The sequence below is a fragment of the Oncorhynchus clarkii genome, chromosome 6, assembly GCF_045791955.1.
Source record: "Oncorhynchus clarkii lewisi isolate Uvic-CL-2024 chromosome 6, UVic_Ocla_1.0, whole genome shotgun sequence".
NCBI lineage: Eukaryota > Metazoa > Chordata > Actinopteri > Salmoniformes > Salmonidae > Oncorhynchus > Oncorhynchus clarkii.
This window is the reverse complement of record NC_092152.1, coordinates 23,356,766-23,379,447: the sequence shown is the minus strand read 5'-3', so window position 1 is coordinate 23,379,447 and position 22,682 is coordinate 23,356,766. Positions and strand designations below refer to the sequence as shown.

Here is a 22,682-nt window from a genome sequence, read left to right as displayed (position 1 = left end):
TGTTTGTCTATCAGTTGGCCTGCTGTCGTAGTCTTTGCTGTGAGTCTATGTCACAGGAACATTCTGTACCATGTGCTGTACCTATTTGTTTATGTTAGTTTCATGTGCTCCATGATTCTGTACTCATCTGTGTTAACATGACACGGTTCATGTCCTGTGACTGACTGATGGTTCTCTGCTCTGAGGTTGAGCTGTTGTTATGTGATGTACTGTACTCTGTTGTCACTTTACATTTCTGTTGTGCCCTGTGTTGCTACTCAATGCTGTGACTCTATACCATAACCCTTTTCTGCGTGTTATGTTGTGACTGTGTCAGTGGTACTCCTGTACTGTATGTGTTCTATACCACCCGGTATGCATTGTGATTGTGTATCTGTCTCGGTTGGCGGCTCTGCCTATTTGACTCTCAGTGCTCCTCACAGGCTCTAATGGCTTCTTTAATTACATCCATCCATCACCCTACTGGCTCATCTCTTAAACCACATACGCAAACTGAGATGAGCAGCTTAGCTTAGGTGAGGCAGAAATAACTTCCTATAGCTTCATCTTTTACCTCACCATTTCTTATTTGTGGCTTGGTTCAAAGGAGGTTTGGCAATGGTGATTTATTTTACATAATGTTCTGTTGTCTTTTATGTGTTATCCTGTGAAGTCCAGCAGCAATGATTCATCTATGTTTTCACCACACAGTCTTCTTCAACCCCAACAGCTGTGATCAATGAGATGCTTTTACATTTTATCACAATCAACTTCAGTCCATTGCATTTCACTGCAGTCTTAAAATATGTTTACATAAATTACTAAAACAAGTTTCTTACGGTAATATAACGTTTCGGTCACCTGCAAGAGTTCAATTGACATTGGAAAAATGAACTAATGCTGAAATGGACAAATTATGCTGTCGTGGTAACGTCCTACATGTTGTTGTATTCAGATGGAACAGGAGATCTCTCTAGTCCAGAGTAAGATGTCTGATCTGGAGTCAGTACTGCAGCAGAAGGATGTGGAGCTGAAAGCCTCAGAGACACAGAGGACCATCCTGGAGCAAGACCTGGCTACCTACATCACAGAGTGTAACGTGAGTGGCCCAAAATGTGTGTGTGTGTGTGTGTGCGTGTGCGTGTGCGTGTGCGTGTGTGCGTGTGTGCGTGTGCGTGTGGCCTTCCCTTTTTCTCAATTTTGTTACATTACAAACTTATTCTAAGGTGGATTATATAATTTTTCCCCCTCATCAATCTACACACAATACCCCATAATGACAAAGTGAAAACAGGTTTTTAGAAATGCTAGCAAATTTATAAAAAATTAAAAACAGAACTAGCTTATTTACGTAAGTATTCAGACCTTTTGCTATGAGACTCGATTTTGAGCTCAGGTGCATCCAGTTTCCATTGATCATCCTTGAGATGTTTCTACAACTTGATTGGAGTCCACCTGTGGTAAGTTCAATTGATTGTACATGATTTGTCTGTAGCACTCCGAGACAGGATTGTGTCGAGGTACACCAAACAACTTCTGCAGCATTGAAGATCCCCAAGAACATAGTGGCCTCCATCATTCTTATATGGAAGAAATATGGAACCACCAAGACTCTTCCTAGAGCTGGCCACCTGACCAAACTGAGCAATCGGGGAAGAAGGGCCTTGGTCAGTGAGGTGACCAAGAACCCGGTGGTCACTCTGACAGAGCGCCAGAGTTCCTCTGTGGAGATGGGAGAACCTTCCACATCTCTGCAACACTCCACCAATCAGGCCTTTATGGTAGAGATGGAAGCTACTCCTCAGTAAAAGGAACATGACGGCCCGCTTGGAGTTTGCCAAAAGGCACCTAAAGGACTCGGACCATGAGAAACAAGATTCTCTGGTCTGATGAAACCAAGATTGAACTCTTTGGCCTGAATGCTATGCAACATGTCTTGAGGAAACCTGGCACCATCCCTATGGTGAAGCATGGTGGTGGCAACATCATGCTGTGGGGATGTTTTTCAGTGTCAGGGACTGGGAGACTAGTCAGGATTGAGGGAAAGATGAAGAGAGCAAAGTACAGAGAGATATTTAATGAAAACCAGCTCCAGAGCACTCAGAACCTCAGACTGGGGCAAAGGTTCACCTTCCAACAGAACAACGACCCTAAGCACACAGACAAGCCAATGCAGGAGTGGCTTCGGGACAAGTCTCTCAATGTCCTTGAGTGGCCCGACCAGAACCCGGACTTGAACCTGATCGAACATCTCTGGAGAGACCAGAAAATAGCTGTGCAGCGACGCACCACATTCAACCTGACAGAGCTTGAGAAGATCTGCAGAGAACAATGGGAGAAATTCCTCAAATACAGGTGTGCCAAGCTTGTAGCATCATACCAAAGAAGACTTGTGGCTTTAATCACTTCCAAAGGTGCTTCAACAAAGTACTGAGTAAAGGGTCTGAATAATTATGTAAATGTAATATTTCCATTAAAAAAATATATACATTTGCGTAAATGTCTAAAAACCTGTTTTTGCTTTGTCACAATGGGGTATTGTGTGTAGATTTATGAGTTTTAAAAAACTATTTCATCCATTTTAAAATGAGGCTGTGACGTAACAAAATGTGAAAAAGTAAAGGGGTCTGAATACCTTCCTAATGCACTGTATGTGTGTGTTTCAGAGTCTGAAGCTTAGTCTGGAGCAGGCCCGTATGGAGGTTTCCCAGGAAGACGACAAGGCACTGCAGCTCCTCCACGGCATCCGGGAGCAGAGCAACAAGCTGCAGGAGATTAAAGAACAGGTAGAGGAGAGACCCTCCTGTGGGGCAACAGAGGTCTGGCAGGGTTTGTGGGTTGTTGAGGGAGTTGCAAAACGTTGCCCCTAAACTATAATGTTTAGGGTTAAGATTTGGGGATGGTAAGCTGATCCTTCTATCCTTCTAGCTTCTATCCAGAGTGCTGTGGATGGATGTACAGTTCTGGGTTGACCTGACCTTGCCCATCCCTGTGGTGTGTGAGTCGAGTGCTACTCCTGCTACAGCCATGTTAATTACAGAGGAAGAGGGTGTTGAGGCCTCCTCACTGCTCCCATCGCCCTGCCTCCTATGCCATTCTCTGTGCTCCCTACTTCCTGCTTCGTGCTCTCTTCTCTGTGCTCTCTGCTCTCTGCTCTCTGCTCACTGGTCCCTGCTCCCTGCTCCCTGCTCTCTGCTCGCTGGTCCCTGCTCTCTGCTCGCTGGTCCCTGCTCTCTGCTCGCTGGTCCCGGCTCCCTGCTCCCTGCTCCCTGCTCCCTGGTCCTTGCTCCGTGATCCCTACTCCGTTCTCTGTGCTCTCTACTTCCTGCTTCGTGCTCTCTTCTCTGTGCTCTCTGCTCCCTGCTCTCTGCTCGCTGGTCCCTGCTCTCTGCTCCCTGCTCTCTGCTCGCTGGTCCCTGCTCCCTGCTCCCTTCTCTCTGCTCGCTGGTCCCTGCTCTCTGCTCCCTGCTCCCTGCTCCCTGCTCTCTGCTCGCTTGTCCCTGCTCCCTGCTCCCTGCTCCTTGCTCCGTGATCCCTACTCTGTGCTCTGTGCTCCTTGCTCCGTGCTCCATGCTCAGTGCTCCCTGTGCAGGTGGAGCCAGTGTACTATTAAACACCCTGGCTCAGGATTCCTGACTGCTGGAACCCTATTCAGATGAATTTGTGTTAATAATGTGGTTTCATTGCCTTTATCGAATAAGGATAATCAGAGTAAGGCAAAAAACTATAACAAGGCTTGAGTGCCACATAATAGAAGTCTGATAGCAATAGAAGTAATAGTAGCGATTACCTTCAGTGAGTATCAACATTGAGCCTTTCCTAGCAGTCTGCAGTATGCTGTTCTAACAGTGGACATGAACCCTGTCCTTACCATGAAAAAGGCTCAGTGGACATCTCTCTGATAGTAGCATGCATCTGCATAGCTCAGTGCCGCAGTACATCAAGGTGTCTCCTGTGTATCTATCCATCGCTACTCTCAGGAGTGATGCAGTGTCTCCTGAACTCTGCTGATCAACAGAGTAATGTAGAGGAAGGACAGATTTACACTGAGACAACCATTATCCAAATAGTGTGTCTGTGTGTGTGTGTGCGCACATAAACAATGATCTGATTCGGTGAAGGTTTGAGAATTAGGATATTGAGAGGTTGACAGTAGAGAACAGCAAACAGCATAAAATATATGCCCCCCCCTCCAAACCACAGAGCAGAATCCAAAAAAAGATAATAGAAAAACAACCTGTTCCCCTTAGCAGTTGCTGGCATTGGTTACCAGGCACAAGCTCTATAGTGCGATGGTTGCCATGGCAATGTGAATCATCCATACCTAGAAGTGGAGAGTGTGCAGTGCTGCTGATGCAGTGGGCAGGCTGTCGTGATGAGGCGATGGGGGCCTTGGATCTTACATTATGGGAACTAGAGTGTTGTTGTTAACCCCTTCACTGCCATTTACACTGCTCTGTAGTCTTCACAGCCAATCCATGGTCGTCCATGGATGGTATACTTACCGCTCACTGATACAGCGCACCGGTCTGCTAAGTTTGTAGAGCTTACAATGCCAGGATAGTGGGTTCAGTTCCCGGGACCACCCATAGGTAAAAGTCGCTTTGGATAAGAGTGTCAGCTAAATGGCATTTATTATCATAATTATTATTAATGCAAACCTGGAAATTAGCAATGGAAATTATTGACCCACTTGTAGTTAAAGTTATTGTCATGCATGAGAATGAGTCATGCTAGATGATATTTTCAAACGTTCTTTCCTGTTTGATTTTGACCCAGCTGTATGCTGCATAAGGTCTTGTCTTAAACAGTGTCTCTCTCCCACACGCTGTTTTACGAGTCTGTAACTTATACAAATTCACGCACAATTTATGTAGTGTTGGCTCAACAAACATAGACGATTGGGGATATGAGAGATGAAAAGCTTTTCAGTGACAGGAGAAACAGAAATCCATGGCAAGATAGTCAGTACACCGAGATGATGTAATTCTGTGAACCAGTGAGAACAAAATGCTAGGCTAATTGGAAGAGAGATCCCTTTCACTGAATACATACACAGCACACATGCTGACAGACTCTAACTGGGATAAGACAAGTGTTCTACCTCTCAGTGTTGTATTTGTGGATAGGTAGGTTTAATTCAGTTCTAGTACCTACCTAAAGTAAGCTTTATTTGACCACTTTGTCAGCAAATGTACCTCTGGCACAGACAAACCTGTCTAAATCTGTTCTGTAAGGCAGTGGGAAGAGGTATAGGCAAAGCCGTTGTGTTTCTTTCCCCAGGACCATGGATTAGTCTCCCCATCCTAAGAGGTTACAGTAGAATTGTCACTCTCCCTGTCAGGGCTACACCTACTGTGTTTGAAGCGCCCAGATGGAGTGTGTCAGCAAGGGCGATAGGGAGACACTCCCTGTGTGAGTGTGTGCGCGCATGTGTGTGTGTGTGCGTGTGTTTGTGCATGTGTGTGTATATGCGTGTGAGTGTATTGAGTATATTCACATGAAAACTCTGAATCAGCTCTTCTGGCATGCACAAACCTATTGTATTCACCCCGTATTCCCTCTCTTTCTCTGCCGCTCTCTAATCTGATCCCTTCCTTCCTGCCCCTGGCTCACTCCATCCTTCTCCATGGGTACCACTTAGCTCTGTGCTAAAGCCCTGGCCTAGTTCAGTTCTCCTACTGACTTATGTTTAGGGCTGCCAGAGAGTTTCTGTGATCCAGATGACACTGAGGAACTAGGGCTCTGAGTCAGCTCACAGACGAAACACCGCAAAGTCTTTTCCCACTTGAAACAGATGTTTTTTGTATTCTTCAAAGAGATTAAATGAGAGGTCCCTGTGGTGTCAGGTTTATTCAGTTGATGCAAATATGGCTAATGTGAGAACTTTCAATTAGCATTCCGTTTATACATTTCATTTACTGTTTGCCTTTTTCTTCCTCATTACCTAGGATATGTAAAGAACTGTAATTGACAATGACAATTTAAAAAAGATATGTATATTTAACCTTTATCAATCATCATTCACTTAAATATCAAACGCTTTTTGTATCTTATTAACGTTATAAAGGAGGTCCAAACTTAAATTGTGCTGAATATGACATTATTTTGTCTTTCATATTAATGCACACTAAATTAGAGGATGCAACATTTAAAAAAATGTGTGTTACTATAATGTTTCATGACTCATGAGGTGTCTTCCTGTCACTTACTGTAGATGACAGGCGGACGTCCTTGGAGACACGCTTCAGGCACTTCGCAGGGTTTGAATGAATGGAAACAGGAGGAGCACTTTTAATTGAAAGGGGACTGACGAGGTGCTGGCTGGTGCTGCTGATGCTGCTATCTGCTGCACCTGTCATGTTCCATTGTCAGGGTGCTCTCACTCTCCCCAGGCACCGGGGTCATGCTACTTTTCATTAGCCTCTGCTAGTCCTAACCAGCCTGATAATCAGGACTGCTGCATGCCCCGTGACTCGGCCACGATGTGGAAAGGAACGTTGCTAGCCGTATCTAATCATCATTCGACCCTTAGAGGACAAGGACACTAAATGACTTTGGCTAGTGCAATTGTTCTCTGCCGCAACGTTTCTTGTTCCATAACTCTTTGTTCAAAAGACTCTGTTATACCGTATATCCTCTTCTGTCTATTCTTTGTACCACTCCGCCCCATCACTCCCTCTCTCATGTCTAATCTCTTTCTGGGATGCTTTCCATTTGTTCCTTTCTATTCACTTTTTTTGTCATTTATCCTTTTCCGTATATCTTTCACCTCTGCACTCCTCCATCCCTCTCTCTCATCCCTCGTTCCTCTCTCATCCCTCTGCAGGAGTATCATGCCCAGCTGGAGGAGATGCGCGTGGCCATCAGGCAGCTGGAGGAGGACCTGTCTGCGGCCCGTCGTCGTAGCGACCTGTATGAGTCGGAGCTGAAGGAGTCCCGTCAGACCAGCGAAGAGCTGAAGAGGAAAGCAGCAGACTGTCAACAAAGGATGCAGAAGGTGCTGTAACTATTCACTCTGATATTGATCTCTTGACTCTGACCCACATTCAGAGAACTTGAAAGGCATGTGTTGGTTTTTAAAGCAGGGGGTTTAACTGATTTTCTGGTTATTTTCACACAGGCCAAGGAGCAAGGAAAAACTGATACAGAGGAGCTTCTGTCAAAGCTGGAGAAGGTACAACTTCGGTCCATGTGGATCTCCTGTTGACGCCCTGGATGGTCATACAGTATATTTTCCTTAAAGTAATGTTCAGTGGTTAGGAGACAAATTATCCCATCATGAATGAAACCATGAAGATGGTTTGGGACTGAACTCATATGGATTGTGAAATATTTAGCTTAAAATGTTTTTCTCTCATTTTCTCTGTTTCAGACCAATGCTGAACAGCAAGTGAAAATTGAGGATCTCCAAGATAAGCTTTCCAAGGTAGAATATTTTTGTTGAAAACTTCATGGATAATTCATATTCAGCATGTGCTTTAAGGGAAGAATAGGTGCTTATCAAACACAGACATGTGAAAGTCCTCTCTCTCTGCTAATGATGTGTGTCAACTCCTCCATTGTCCTGTAAAGCAGATGTTGAATTGTGGCCTGAGAATAAATCAATTGTATCTAAAATCATAATTTGTCAGTTTCTGCTTAATTGGCAGCTATCAAAATATTTTTCAGACAATGCTGGTTTCTCTATGTAATATGTTTTATAGCGATGACTACATTAAATTAAGACATTTTTAAAATAACTCTAAAGCCATTTCCTAATGGAATTCTCCAGGCTGTATGGGCAGATATTTTAGAGGCACAATCAATCACATTTTCACCCAGTATTCTTGGCTATTCATGCATGCAACTACCAATAAAGCCTGCAGAGCTTAAAATATGACAGCTTAAAGTTATGTAAATGTCAGATAGGTGACAGAAAGTCTTTGTTGTTCCCCGGCCAATAACACAGGCAGTGAAGGCGAGCAGGGAGACCACAGATCTCCTCTATAGTATCAGGGTGGCTAAGGAGCGCATGGAACATGAGCTGGAGATGCTTCAGACCAAGGAGGACTCCAGTGACAGCCTCCGGAGACGCCTAAGAGAGACAGAGGTATGCAGTACTGACTAGGGCTGTGGCAGTCATGACATTTTGTCAGCCAGTGATTGTCTAGCAAATAACTGCCAAGTGACTGTTAATTAGCATGCACACATTTAGCATCTCCTGGCTTCCATGCATCGCCTACAAGCCACTGATGCAGACCTTTGGAACATCTACATTTTAAAAAGTCTAATAAATCCATGTAGTATAGCCTACACCTTCCCAATTAATCCCTTAATTATTTTAGACAGGTCTAAAGAAATATGATATGACTAAAATGCAGTCTATTTCAGAAGAACATAATAGCTGCGTTGTCCTTATGTTAGGCCCTGATCTGGCTATGCTATGTGGCTGTGTGCTACACTAGTTCATTTAGCAGACAAGATTTGCTTAGAATTCCGTGGCATTATTTTATATTACTTTATAGTATGAATAATACAATAGAACAACGCTGAAGGAAATAGAAAGGATATTTTCTCCACAGCCATTCTGTTGAGCGGTTAACAAAAAAAACAAGTAATCCTATATGCATTTTTTATAGTTATTTATGTAACTTTAGTTGTGATACAAATGTTAGGCTATATGTTTTGATTTTTAATACATTCTAAGGCTGCATGATGCCACTAATGATTCATTTTTTAAAAAGTCGCATGAAAGGCATGAGCTCTGCTTTCTTTTTTTGCGCAGACACCATTCATCAGTCTTTCATTCACAATTTGACAAGCATTTGATAATGCCTCGAATTTCCCGGCTGCATCCCCATTGTGTGGCCATAAAAAACTATGCATTTGCAGCCAGTGGTCGTTGTGCCCTTGGGCTGAATATAATAATTATAATTCCCTTCTCCCTGCTGCCTGCGGAGGCACCTCTCACTCACATGGCTTTCAGTCACGTGAGCTACAAGTGAAGACAGACACATCCGGGACGCAACTGCAAGCGTCCTTGTGCAATTCCGAGGTGCATATTGAAGATATTGGAAGAACTGCCCCGATTTACTTTTTGTCAGTCAACAAGATGAGTAGGCCTAACGAACAGCAAAAGCACTAGCCTTTGCTAGCAAAAGCTAAAGCTAAAAACAACCTACTATCACCCATAGTACAAAAGTCGAAGTATTCTATTTTGTGGGAAAATAAATATTCCAAACAGTCTGGGACAGTTGTGGGATGCGATAGATCCCAAATTAATACAACCACTAGCATCAAAAAAACGGTTTTAAGCAATGAGCCTGAGACAACAGAAGAGCACATTTAGCTTAAAACTTCTTAAGGGGGGGCACTATTTTCACATCTGGATGAAAAGTGTGCCCAAAGTAAACTGCCCGCTACTCAGGCACAGAAGCTAGGATATGCATATATATTTGTAGATTTGGATAGAAAACACTCTAAAGTTTCTAAAACTGTTAAAGTTATGTCTGTGAGTATAACATAACTTATTTGGCAGGTGAAACACCGAGGACAAACCATCCAGGAATTTTTATTTTTGAGGTCACTCTCTTTTCAATTGGTTTTCTATGGGGAACTAGATTTCTAAGGCACTTGCTTGCAGTTCATATCGCTTCCATTGGATGTCAACAGTCTTTAAAAATTGGTGGATGTTTTTCCTTGGAGAAATGAAGAAGTAGGGCAGTTCAAAATGAGGGTCGAGTGAAGTGTACTGTTGTGGTTGGGGTGCGCGACCTGAAAGCTCGCGCCACTTTGTTTTTATCCGCTATTGAACACAGTTTATTCCGTCTTAAATTGTATTGATTATTTATGTTAAAAAATACCTAAAGTTGTATTAGGAAAGTTGTTTGAAATGTTTGGATCAAGATAACAGCTGACTTATTAGATATTTTGTAGTCATGTTGCGCGAGTTGGAACCGGTGTATTTTCAGAATCAAACGCACCAAATAAATGAGCATTTTGGGGATATATCAACAGAATTAATTGAACAAAAGGACCATTTGTGATGTTTAATGGACATATTGGAATGCCAACAGAAGAAGATCTTCAAAGGTAAGGCATGAATTATATGCTATTTCTGACTTTTGTGTCGTGCCTGGCAGGTTGAATTATGATTTTCATGTGTATGTTTAATGGGGTGCTGTCCTCAGATAATAGCATGGTTTGCTTTCGCCGTAAAGCCTTTTTGAAGTCTGACACTGTGGCTGGATTAACAAGAAGTTCATCTTTAATTCAATGTATAACTCTTGTATGATTTATTAATTGTTATTATGATTATTTCTGTTTTTGAATTTGGCGCGCTGCTATTTCACTGAGTGTTGTCAAATCAATCCCGGTCGCGTGAAGGGATCACTGAGAAGTTAAAATGTTGATAAACTATTAGACTGTCACATTATAAGTGCAGGAATGCGCACAGGGCAGTTGGCTGTAAGCGCAAATGTTCCATTAGCAGGAAAACACTATTCTCAAAAGTGACCACAAATGCGATTATGCATGTAATGCCTTACTATGAAAATGATCTTCCCCAAACTTGAAACTCACCTGATGCTTATGTACGCCAGTTAGGCTCTACACCCCTTGTAAAGCAGATTCATGTGGTTCATTTTAAGAAGTTATTTGGCCACTTTAGTTGTGATATAAATGGTATCAAAACATATAGGCATGTGGGCTAGGCTACATGAGCTGTGCAACTATGATTTGAAAAAAAGCATGCGCTATTTGCCACAAGACTCTCACAAGAAAAGCGTCCTCCATTCCTTATTTAAGTGCATAGATGACATGCCCAGCTTAAGGCATGTCATCTATGCACTTAAATAACGAATGGAGGACGCTTCTCTTGTGGTTCATTTTCATGCCAGCCAAGTAGGCTATACTCCTGTTGTAAAGAGAAGCAATGTGCTTAATGTGAGGAAAGTTGAAAAATAAATATAGTAGGCCTAGCCTATAGAAAGTTTATTGTAGCCTCCTCTTTTTTTAATAGAGACCATCACTCTTGTTTTCTAATGCAATTGTGTAGCATATAGAAATGTTGCGCAACATTAGCTCATGGGCTCTCACAAAGTGTTTGATTAGATTTTTGATTACATTTGCATTGATGTCAGAGTAATTAGAGGGACAGTAGAGTGCTGAGTACCAGGCAGTTAGCAAGTTTGGTAGTCTACCATCAGCAGTATCAAATGACCATCAGCAGCATCAGAGCTTGGAGAAGCCCAATTACCGTGACTAGACGGTCACATGGAATTTGTCTGCCATCATGACTGGTGACCACGGGTGTGTCGGTAATGTGGTCGCCTTAACAACCCCAGTACTGACCCCACCACAACTACAACAACAAAGAAAGGATTCATTGAAAAAAAGAGAGCTGGATAAACTCACTTTTACTGGTGGCAGCAGACTTTCTCTAGCCTGAGTGGTGGGTGTGTGTGTGTTTGTGTGCAGGATGGCAGGAGGACCCTGGAGAGCCAAGTGAAGAGGCTGGAGATAGTTGAGCGCAGGGAGAGTAAGCTGAAGGAGGACATGCAGAGCAAGGCCCAGCAGGTCCAGCAGATGATGGATCAAATCATGGTAAGGGGAGGGGAAAGAGGGGCCCTCCGCCCCCCTCTGGTCCTCACAACTATGCCCTTCTTTGGAGTGATTATCACACAAGCCCTTCAGGACATATGTGTGTTCACTGCTCATACACACACTCGCTTAGATACACACACATACTCACACTCCCTCACCTTATTATTCAGTCTGGGCCAAATCCGAACTTGAGATCTGCGTTCGTAAGTGTAATTTTCAAGCATCTCCCATTGACATCAGTGATGGTCTCACATTAGGATTCAGCCCTCACTCCCTGGGGGTCATTCACAGCGTGGTTTCTCTCTGTCTCAGACCCAAAAGTGGCAGATTGTGAACACAGATCTTTAAAAAAATATATATATTTTTTTTGTTGAATTTTTACCCCCTTTTTTCTCCCCAATTTCATGGTATCCAATTGTTAGTAGCTACTATCTTGTCTCATCGCTACAACTCCCATACGGGCTCGGGAGAGACGAAGGTTGAAAGCCATGCGTCCTCCGATACACAACCCAACCAAGCCGCACTGCTTCTTAACATAATGCGCATCCAACCCGGAGGCCAGCCACACCAATGTGTCGGAGGAAACACTGTGCACCTTGGTTGGCACGCACTGCGCCCGGCCTGCCACAGGAGTCGCTGGTGCGCGATTAGACAAGGATATCCCTACCGGCCAAGCCCTCCCTAACCCGGACGACGCTATGCCAATTGTGCGTCGCCCCACAGATCTCCCGGTCACGGCCGCTTACGACAGAGCTTGGGCGCGAACCCAGAGTCTCTGGTGGCACAGCTATCAGTTTTTATTTTGCCTGAGATTTTTTTTGTGTACATTTTATCCTTGCTCTACTGCATAATATCATGGCGTTGTGTCCTAATGTGAAAAGGCTGAATAAACAATGTACTCTAACGTGTTCATTTGCATAGGACCTGGAGGAGAGTCTGCGTGAGAGCCAGTCCACAGCCCAACGCGTGGAGACCCACCTAGAGCACAAGGAGAAGCTTTATGAAGAGAAGATCAAGGTAGAGCTCCAGAGCCTCAACGTCTCTCTCCTGTTTAGCACACCCATTCAGGAGAGTATCATATTAAGGACTACTGGTGTATTCACACTGTTAGGGGATGTTGCCGGCTTTAACTAGGGCCCAGAGCTTTTCCTGGGCAGGTCCCTTGGTCACGAAAACTCTGACTGGGCCTTGATCCTGAGCTGTAGCCTTGTTGATATTGTGTTGTCTCTCTTATATTAACCAGGTTCTGGAGAACCAGATGAAGGCAGGCATGGCAGATAAGGAGATGCTGGAATCCAGTCAGAGCAAGTATGAGGAGGAGGTCCAGGAGAAGTGCAGCATCATCAGTGAGCAGAAGGCGGTAAGAGCTGGCCAGCCTAGTTAGGATGTGGTCAGGCCTATTTTCACATTACACTGAATTGGTTTATTTTTCACATTAATCACACTGACTTGGTTTATTTCAAAGAACTTGTTGCAAGGCAACTGTCATATATTGGACATGTACTGTTTTGTTTTGACAATAGTAGTGAGCATTTTATAAATTAGGTAACATTATGAATGTACTGCAAATTGTCAGACATATTGAGGCTGGTATATGTAAATGTGTGTTGAAACTCTTCTGTCCATCCCAGACCATAAACGCCATGGACTCAAAGATGGCCAGCCTGGAGCAGAGGATTACTGAGCTATCTGAGGCCAACAAACTGGCAGCCAACAGCAGCATCTACACCCAGAAGAACATGTGAGTGTTGTGGACTAGTTAGTTAGTTAGTTAGTTAGTTAGTTAGTTAGTTGGTTAATTAGTTAGGAGGATTTGCCACACAGTGATACTGACTGTGCTGCGTGTTTGTTTATCTGTCTGGGCCTGACAGGAAAGCCCAGGAGGAGATGATCTCGGAGCTGAGACAACAGAAGTTCTACCTGGAGTCTCAGGCTGGGAAACTAGAGGCCCAGAACGCCAAGCTGGAAGAGCACCTGGAGAAGATGAGTCAGCAGGAGCAGAGCAACAAGAGCCGAGTGCTGGAGCTGGAGAACAGGCTGAGAGAGGTGAGGAGAGAAGGAGGAGAGGGGGAGGTGAGGAGGGCAGAGAAGGAAGGAGAGGACAGAATGGTTAGTGTCACAGGAAGGAGGAGAGGGGAGTGCAGGAAGGAGCCAGAAGAGCTGTCAGGGGTTGGCAGAGAGAGATGCCAGATAGAGGGTCATGTAGGGTGAAATGTCAGTAGTTGTTTTGCCAGATCAGCATCTCTCTGATTATCTCATCTCTCTGGGTGACTCTACTCTCTGACTCTATAATTCCTCTGGATGACTCTACTCTCTGACTCTATAATTCCTCTGGATGACTCTACTCTCTGATTCTATAATTCCTCTGGATGACTCATCTCTCTGACTCTATAATTCCTCTGGATGACTCTACTCTCTGATTCTATAATTCCCCTGGATGACTCTATTCTCTGATTCTATAATTCCTCTGGATGACTCTATTCTCTGACTCTATAATCCCTCTGGATGACTCTATTCTCTGATTCTATAATTCCTCTGGATGACTCTACTCTCTGACTCTATAATTCCTCTGGATGACTCTACTCTCTGACTCTATAATTCCTCTGGATGACTCATCTCTCTGACTCTATAATTCCTCTGGATGACTCTATTCTCTGACTCTATAATTCCTCTGGATGACTCATCTCTCTGACTCTATAATTCCTCTGGATGACTCTATTCTCTGACTCTATAATTCCTCTGGATGACTCTATTCTCTGATTCTATAATTCCTCTGGATGACTCTACTCTCTGACTCTATAATTCCTCTGGATGACTCTACTCTCTGACTCTCTCCTTCCTCAGCCTGACCCCTTTCTGTCTCTCCCTTCTCTCTGTGTGTCCGTCATGTCGTTAGATGGGCCTTGAGCATGAGGAGCAGAAGCTGGAGATCAAGCGTCAGGGGACGGAGCTGACTCTGTCGTTACAGGAGAGGGTTTCTCAGATCAGTGGGCTACAAGCGGCACGCCAATCCCTGGAGAGTCAGCTGCAGCAGGCCAAATCAGAGCTCGAGGACACCACCGCTGAGGCTGAGGAGGAAATCTGTGTTCTTAGAGTGAGTGCAAGACGGACATACATACTGTAACAGTTTATTGTTATTACTCATGTTATTACTATGCTATGATGAAGTACTGTAGTACAGCCACCAAACCTGTCCCTCTCTCTATCTGTCTGGTAGGCCCACCGAGACGAGATCCAGCGCAAGTATGATGCCCTCAGAGACAGCTGTGCGGTATGCCACCTCTCTCTCTCTATGTTTTCAATGAGTCTTGTATTAAGGTTGATGTTATGAAAAATGTATACCCAGTCTATTCTTTTTCTGAGAAATCAAGGCTATTCCATGTGAGAAATTGCCAAGAAACTGAAGATCTCGTACAACGCTGTGTACTACTCCCTTCACAAAACAGTGCAAACTGGCTCTAAACAGAATAGAAAGAGGAGTGGGAGGTCCCGGTGCACAACTGAGCAAGAGGACAAGTACATTAGAGTGTCTAGTTTGAGAAACAGATGCCTCAAAAGTCCTCAACTGGCAGCTTCATTAAATAGTACCCGCAAAACACCAGTCTCAATGTCAACAGTGAAGAGGCGCCTCTGGGATGCTGGCTTTCTAGGCAGAGTTGCAAAGAAAAAGCCATATCTCAGACTGGCCAATAAAAATAAAAGATTAAGATAGGCAAAAGAACACAGACACTGGACAGAGGAACTCTGCCTAGAAGGCCAACATTGCCTCTTCACTGTTGACGTTGAGAATGGTGTTTTGCGGGTACTATTTAACGAAGCTGCCAGTTGAGGACTTGTGAGACGTCTATCATTCAGGCCAAAGAGTTCAAGCTTGGTTTAATCAGACCAGAGAAATTTGTTTCTCATGGTCTGAGAGTCATTTAGGTACCTTTTGGCAAACTCCAAGCAGGCTTTCATATGCCTTTTACTGAGGAGTGGCTTCCGTCTGGCCACTCTACGATAAAGGCCTGATTGGTTGAGTGCTGCAGAGATGGTTGTCCTTCTGGAAAGTTCTCCTGGGATCGAACCCCAGGCTGTAGTGACTCCGCAGTGCCTTAGAATGATGCAACACTCGGGAGGCCCACATTTCTTCCATGTAAGAATGATGGAGGCCACTGTGTTCTTGGGGACATTCAATGCTGCAGACATTTTTTTCAATGCTCTGACATGCACTGTCAACTGTGGGACTTTATATAGACAGGTGTGTGCCTTTCCAAATCATGTCCAATCAATTGAATTTACCACAGGTGGACTCCAAGTTGTAGAAACATCTCAAGGATGATCAATCGAAACAGGATACACCTGAGCTCAATTTCGAGACTCATAGCAAAGGGTCTGAACATTTTTGAAAAAGGGAAGGGGTCTGAATACTTTCCGAATACACTGTACATCAATACATCTTGCAGTAGTATACATTCAAATGATATAATATTGTGTAGAAGCTGGCAATGAGCCTAGTATAATATGTCTCCCACCCTCCTTCCCTCAGGTGATCACAGACCTGGAGGAGCAGCTGACCCAGCTGACCCAGGAGAACTCTGAGCTGAACCGTCAGAACTTCTACCTGTCCAAGCAGCTGGACGAGGCCACGGACGAGACAGAGGACCGCCTGCATCTGGGTCAGGATGTGGACCGCCTCCGCCACGAGGTGGCTGACCGCGAGATGCACCTCAACAACCAAAAACAGGTGTGATTCGGGTTGCAAACTTTCGATACACTTGTTGGTTTTCCTGAAATCCCTGTTCTGAGGATCCCGGAATCAGGGGGGAATAAGCAGGAGATCTGGTATCCTCCAACCAGGATTTCTGGAAAACCAGGGAATTTATTGAAAGTTCACAGAATTTTGCAACCCTAGGTATGACACATACACTCACTCATGACCATAGGTACATAGTACCGTATAGAACAAACACACTCTAACAGAATTGGGATAATAGAGAGCTCTCTCTCTCTCTCTCTCTATTTACACAAACTGACACACACATCTCTCCATACTCCTCAACAATCAATTATAGGTTACACAGACTTGCGCACACACACACACACACACACACACACACACACACACACACACACACACACACACACACACACACACACTATACCAGCTAATGTGATTGAGTGGAGAGAGTATAAATCAGGCAGAAGATACTTGACTGTTATTTTGTTATGTATCTCCAGCTCAGGAGAGGAGAGGGGGGAGGGAGGGAGGGAGGAAGGAGAGGGGGGTAGGGAGGAAGGAAGGCTGGAAGAGAGGAGGGGAGAGGAGGGGGAGGGTGGAGGCTGTGTGATGCTGTGCTCTGCCCCTATGGGATGTGTGTAGGCGTTCAGTAGCTAGAGCTCTGTCTCTCTGTCCTAGCTAGTGGTTGTGTAACCAGGGATGGAAGTCATAGAGGGATCCGACCATGAGTGGGAGGGATGTGTCATCCGCATCGTTCCCAGGTCATGTCAGCCCTGGATGGGTGGACTTCAGAGGACCATGGTGCTGCTGCAGCTATATTTTTATCCCAGTGTTTGTCTCAAGCAAAGGAAATAGGAAACATACAGACGTAGCTCAGTATGTGCCATATCTCTCAAAGTTACTTGTATCTATTTTTAACTGTGGAGCACAACCCATTGAATGTCAATGTTCCTGATGATCAGAATCTGACATTACTGACGTTGGTTTGGGATACTATGTCCATTACTCAGAGGGCTGACTTCAGAACAGTCATCATTAAGACCACAAAACTCTATTGAAAGTGCCTTAAATAGTTGTCTCATGTAAATTAATATCTTACAATCTCTCTAAGAAGTTCATGTTGTCCGTTAGAACAGACCAGTTGAACAGTTGAATAGCATGACTTCTATTCGTAACCCCTCCTATGTTTTCCATGTTCTGTGTTAGAACATTGAGACACTGAAGACCACGTGCACCATGCTGGAGGAGCAGGTCCTGGAGCTGGAGACTCTGAATGATGAGCTGCTGGAGAAGGAGAGGCAATGGGATGCCTGGAGGGGAGCCCTGGAGGAAGAGAAGAACCAGGCTGAGAGGAGGACCAGGGAGATCCAGAGACTGCTGGACAACGAGAAGCAGAACAGGTAACACACACACACAACATACATAAACACACAAACACACACTCATATGGTCCCCTCTCTTATTCCTCTTCAGGCTACGTGCTGACCTGCGCAACTCGGAGGCTCGTCAGTCTATTGAGCAGGCAGTGAAGGAGCACAAGGCTGAGATTCTGGCCCTGCAGGAGGCCCTCAAGGACCAGAAACTCAAAGCAGAGAGCCTCTCTGACACAGTGAGCCTTATGTGTCTGTCTGTCTCTCTGTCTATCTCTCTGTCTAAAGCAGACCCGTACATCCTGTCTCTGTCCCTCTAGCTGAATGACCTGGAGAAGAAGCATGCCATGCTGGAGATGAATACAAGGAGTCTGCAGCAGAAGCTGGAGACTGAGAGGGAGCAGAAGCAGAGGCTGCTGGATGAAGTAGGCTACGTTTTTCTTATTCTGCCCGTTATATATTTGAGTTATTTATATCATATGGGGCGGCAGGGTAGCCTAGTGGTTAGAGCGTTGGACTAGTAACCGGAAGGTTGCAAGTTCAAATCCCCGAGCTGACAAGGTACAAATCTGTCGTTCTACCCCTGAACAGGCAGTTAACCCACTCTTCCTAGGCCGTCATTGAAAATAAGAATTTGTTCTTAACTGACTTGCCTAGTAAAATAAATACAAAATATATATAATGTCACATACCTGGGCTTAATAAAAAATCCTCTATTATAACCGAGTATGTTTGTTTGTCTTGTGAGAAGTGAAATATCACAGAATGTCTGTTGATACTGTTTGTGTCCCTCCCTCAGCAAGGAAACCTGCAGCAGCAGTTAGATGTTCAGAAGAGCCACATCTTCCGGCTAACCCAGGGGCTGCAGGATGCTGTGGACCAGACTGACCTGCTGAAGACTGAGAGGACTGACCTGGAGTACCAGCTGGAGAACATCCAGGTACTCTACGCACGCATGCTTGAGCAAACACACACATACAGTGCATTCGGAAAGTATTCAGACCCCTTGACTTTTTCCACATTTTGCTATGTTACAGCTTTATTCTAAAATTGATTCAATTGTTTGTTTTCCTCATCCATCTACACACAATACCCCATAATGACAAAGCAAAAACATTTACATTTACATAAGTAGTCATAGTCTTTACTCAGTACTTTTTGAAGCACCTTTGGCAGGGATTACAGCCTCGAGTCTTCTTGGGTGTGACGCTACAAGCTTGGCACACCTCTATTTTGGGATTTTTTCCTGTTCTTCTCTGCAGATCCTCTCAAGCTCTGTCAGGTTGGATGGGGAGCGTCGCTGCACAGCTATTTTCAGGTCTTTCCAGAGATGTTCGATCGGGTTCAAGTCCAGCTCTGGCTGGGCCACTCAAGGACATTCAGATACTTGTTCTGAAGCCGCTACTGTGTTATTTTGGCTGTGTGCTTAGGGTTGTTTTCCTGTTGGAAGGTGAACCTTTGCCCCAGTCTGAGGTCCTGAGATGTTTTTATTTAATCAATTTTAGAACAAGGCTGTAACGTAACAAAATGTGGAAAAAAGGAAGGGGTCTGAATACTTTCCAAATGCGCTTAGACACATTTGTAATGGTGTTTTTTACACTGGATAAAAGTAGAGACTCCGAGCTAGAAAATGGTACACTGCATTTGAGAAACATTGAGAAAGTAATCCTGCTTTGAAAGTTGAAAAACTTGTTACCCCACTTCTGAGAAAATGGCCCGTGAATTTCTGGTACACCTACTGGAGAGCTCTTCTTTATCTACACCCAGTCAGCATCGTTCACACCCTCTTAAGCCTCACCCATCTCTTTGACAATTCACAGTGTTGTAAACAACCAAAGATTTCAAGACTAAAAGTGGTGAAAGTAGTAGCAAAAAGTAGTAGTAAAAATGAACTGTATCTAGTCCTTGGCCTGTATCCTAAACTGACTTTGGTGAAGGTCTTATTGTTCTTCACATTACCGTCTCTGGTAAACACACACTATATCAAATAAAATGTTTGTTTATTTGTCACATGCACAGGATGCAGAAGGTGTAAACGGTACAGTGAAATGGTTGCTTGCATAGTGTGTTGTTTAGACATCTAGCTAGCTAGCTAAAACGATGAACCATAATCCCAACTCTAATGCCGTGTTCAAAACAACTGGGAACTCTGAAAAAACAAACTCAGACTGGGAAAAATCGATTTGAACAGTCATCAAAGGCAGAAATTCAACTCTGGAACTAAGGCCTCTTTCTAGAGCTCCTACACAGATCATACATGTAATGTTAGCTAGTGAGCAAGCCAGATAACTTTAACTAGCTAACAGTACACTTTAACTTGCAATGAAAACTAATTTCTGACTAATTAGAAACGTATAATTTCCGAAAATGTAGCTAGACTCTTACCCGTCCGTATACATGGATGTAATCCGGAGACAGGTGTTTTATACAACAGCCTTCTTACTGTGTTCTCTTTTTGGACTCTCTCCGCATTTGGCAATCATCTCTCTGCTTCCACATGGCATTCCACTGATTTCAAAACTCTGTCAACTTCTTCCGTGACAACAACACCGATAGCGCTATTAACGTCAGGGCAGCAATATTGAGATCAGTAGCAAAACTTTTTCAGTTTTCATGATATCTTTCAAAGAAAGCCACGGTAGACATGATTTTCTGCACATACTTTGCAGCTCATGTTATAGACGGAAGCATGTCAGACCAATCCGAACTCATCTCTCGGCATGTCCAGCCCATCCATTAGCTCAGCTAATCAAATCAAATGTATTGGTCACATACACATGGTTAGCAGATGTTATTGCGAGTGTTGCAAAATGCTTGCGCTTCTAGTTCCGACAGTGCAGCAATATCTAACATGTAATCGAACAATTCCACAACAAATACCTAATGCACACAAATCTAAGTAAAGGAATGGAATAAGAGTAAGAATATAAACGTATAAATATATGGATGAGCAATGACAGAGCGGCATAGGCAAGATGCAATAGATCACATATGTCAGAGTCAAGGCCCGCGGGCCACATCCGGCCCGCAAGAAGGTTTTTTACGGCCCCTGGGATGATCTTGATTTATTATTAGAACCGGCCCGCAGATCTTTTACACGCACCAATACTACATTTCCCACAATGCAAAGGTGACGCACCGAGCAGTAGGCTGCTTCATTTCAATATTTATTGGCACAGCAGTCGTCAGCATCACAGTAAAATTAACTTTCAGATACCCATCAAAAATGGCAAAACGGAAGGTGGATACTGAGAACCGGGGGTTTCAAACAAGGTGGGAGTCGGAGTATATGTTCACGAAGGTAGCTGGAAAACCTGTGTGTCTTCTGTGTGGAGAAAGTGTGGCGGTACTGAAAGAGTATAATCTGAGACGACATTATGAAACGAAACACGCGGACACACACGCGGACGCAACTGTCAAGGCCAGTTTTATTTTGGCAGAAGAGATCGCTAAATCAGCCCGGCCATTTACGGAGGGGGATTTCATCAAAAACTGCATGATTAAAGTTTGTGACGAAGTTTGCCCAGAAAAAAGGCAACTCTTTTTAAATGTGAGTCTGAGCAGAAACACCATTGCCGAGAGAGTAGACCAGTTGTCCATCAATCTAAAAGAGCAGCTTGTGAAAAAGGGAAAAGATTTTATTGCATATTCCTTGGCTGTGGATGAGAGCACCGACATTTCTGACATTGCCCAGTTGTCAATTTTCATCCGCGGAGTGGACTCCAACCTAAGCGTGACAGAGGAGTTTTTGGCTTTACGTCCTATGCATGGCACAACTACGGGGCATGATTTGTATGAAGAGGTGTCAAGATGTGTAAATGAGATGGAGCTGCCTTGGGAAAAACTCGTGGGTTTGACAACCGACGGAGCACCTGCGATGTGTGGACACAGGAGCGGACTGGTGGCGAAGATACGGGAAAAGATGCAAGAGGAAAACGCGACAGGTGAGCTGACAGCTTATCATTGTATCATACACCAGGAAGCGTTGTGCGGTAAAGCCTTGAAAATGGAGCATGTAATGAGCATCATCACGCGCACAGTTAACTTTATCAGAGCCAAAGGTTTGAATCACCGCCAGTTCAAGGCATTTCTGACGGAGTTAGAAACGGAGCATGGTGATTTGCCTTATCACACAGAGGTGCGATGGCTAAGCCAGGGAAAGGTGCTTCAAAGATGTTTCGAGCTTCGTGAGGAGATTTGTCTGTTCTTGGACAGCAAAGGGAAAGACACAACACAACTCCGAGACGAAATGTTTCTGTGTGAAATGGCTTTTCTGTGTGACATTACGAGTCATCTGAATGCAATAAACTTGCAGCTGCAGGGTCGGGATCGTGTCATCTCTGATATGTACAGTACAGTGAAGGCATTTAAAACCAAACTGACTCTGTGGGAGACGCAGATGCGGAAAGAAAATTTGAGCCACTTTCCCAGCTGCCAGACCATGAAAGAGAAGCTCTCTACCAGTGCGTTCCCGAGCACACAGTTGGCTGATAAAATAGGTATGCTTGCCGCTGACTTTCGACGCCGATTTGCTGACTTTGAAGCACAAAAAAGCAGGTTGGAACTGCTCGGTAACCCATTTGCTGTTGACGTGGAAAGCTCACCACCAAACCTCCAAATGGAGTTGATTGACCTCCAATGCAATGATGCACTGAGGGCAAAATATGCGGCAGTGGGTGCTGCGGAGTTCGCCCGTTTCCTCCCCGGCACAATGCCCCAGCTGCGCATCCAGGCTGCTCAAACGTTGTCTATGTTTGGCAGCACATACCTGTGTGAACAACTGTTTTCTTTGATGAACCTGAACAAAACATCACACAGAAGTCGACTTACTGCTGAACACCTCCACTCAATTCTGAGGATTTCTTCAGCTCAGAGCCTTACCCCGAACATTGATGAACTTGTGGAAAAGATGGGACACCACCAAGTATCACCCTCAACCTCAAACAAGTGAACATTACTGTGCAATCACATATTTAGAGTTTTTACTCAGTTCAAGTTTAAAAGTTAAAATGTAATATTTGTTTTCA

The 22,682-nt window shown here is 44.3% G+C and overlaps 1 protein-coding gene across 1 annotated transcript in view; it reads left to right on the top strand.

Moving 5' to 3' along the window:
- The first annotated feature begins 934 nt into the window (after nucleotides 1-934).
- Nucleotides 935-22,682, top strand: part of LOC139410814 (citron rho-interacting kinase-like) — a 47,865-nt gene continuing 26,117 nt past the window's right edge. Inside the window, exons 1-18 of the mRNA XM_071156343.1 lie at nucleotides 935-1,078; nucleotides 2,646-2,765; nucleotides 6,809-6,979; nucleotides 7,103-7,156; nucleotides 7,355-7,408; nucleotides 7,931-8,071; nucleotides 11,440-11,565; nucleotides 12,487-12,582; nucleotides 12,809-12,925; nucleotides 13,197-13,306; nucleotides 13,437-13,611; nucleotides 14,462-14,659; nucleotides 14,783-14,836; nucleotides 16,094-16,291; nucleotides 17,492-17,685; nucleotides 17,759-17,894; nucleotides 17,976-18,080; nucleotides 18,455-18,595. Of these exons, the coding sequence (XP_071012444.1) occupies nucleotides 935-1,078; nucleotides 2,646-2,765; nucleotides 6,809-6,979; nucleotides 7,103-7,156; nucleotides 7,355-7,408; nucleotides 7,931-8,071; nucleotides 11,440-11,565; nucleotides 12,487-12,582; nucleotides 12,809-12,925; nucleotides 13,197-13,306; nucleotides 13,437-13,611; nucleotides 14,462-14,659; nucleotides 14,783-14,836; nucleotides 16,094-16,291; nucleotides 17,492-17,685; nucleotides 17,759-17,894; nucleotides 17,976-18,080; nucleotides 18,455-18,595 (2,334 nt within the window). The remainder of the gene's footprint in view (nucleotides 1,079-2,645; nucleotides 2,766-6,808; nucleotides 6,980-7,102; nucleotides 7,157-7,354; nucleotides 7,409-7,930; nucleotides 8,072-11,439; nucleotides 11,566-12,486; nucleotides 12,583-12,808; nucleotides 12,926-13,196; nucleotides 13,307-13,436; nucleotides 13,612-14,461; nucleotides 14,660-14,782; nucleotides 14,837-16,093; nucleotides 16,292-17,491; nucleotides 17,686-17,758; nucleotides 17,895-17,975; nucleotides 18,081-18,454; nucleotides 18,596-22,682) is intronic.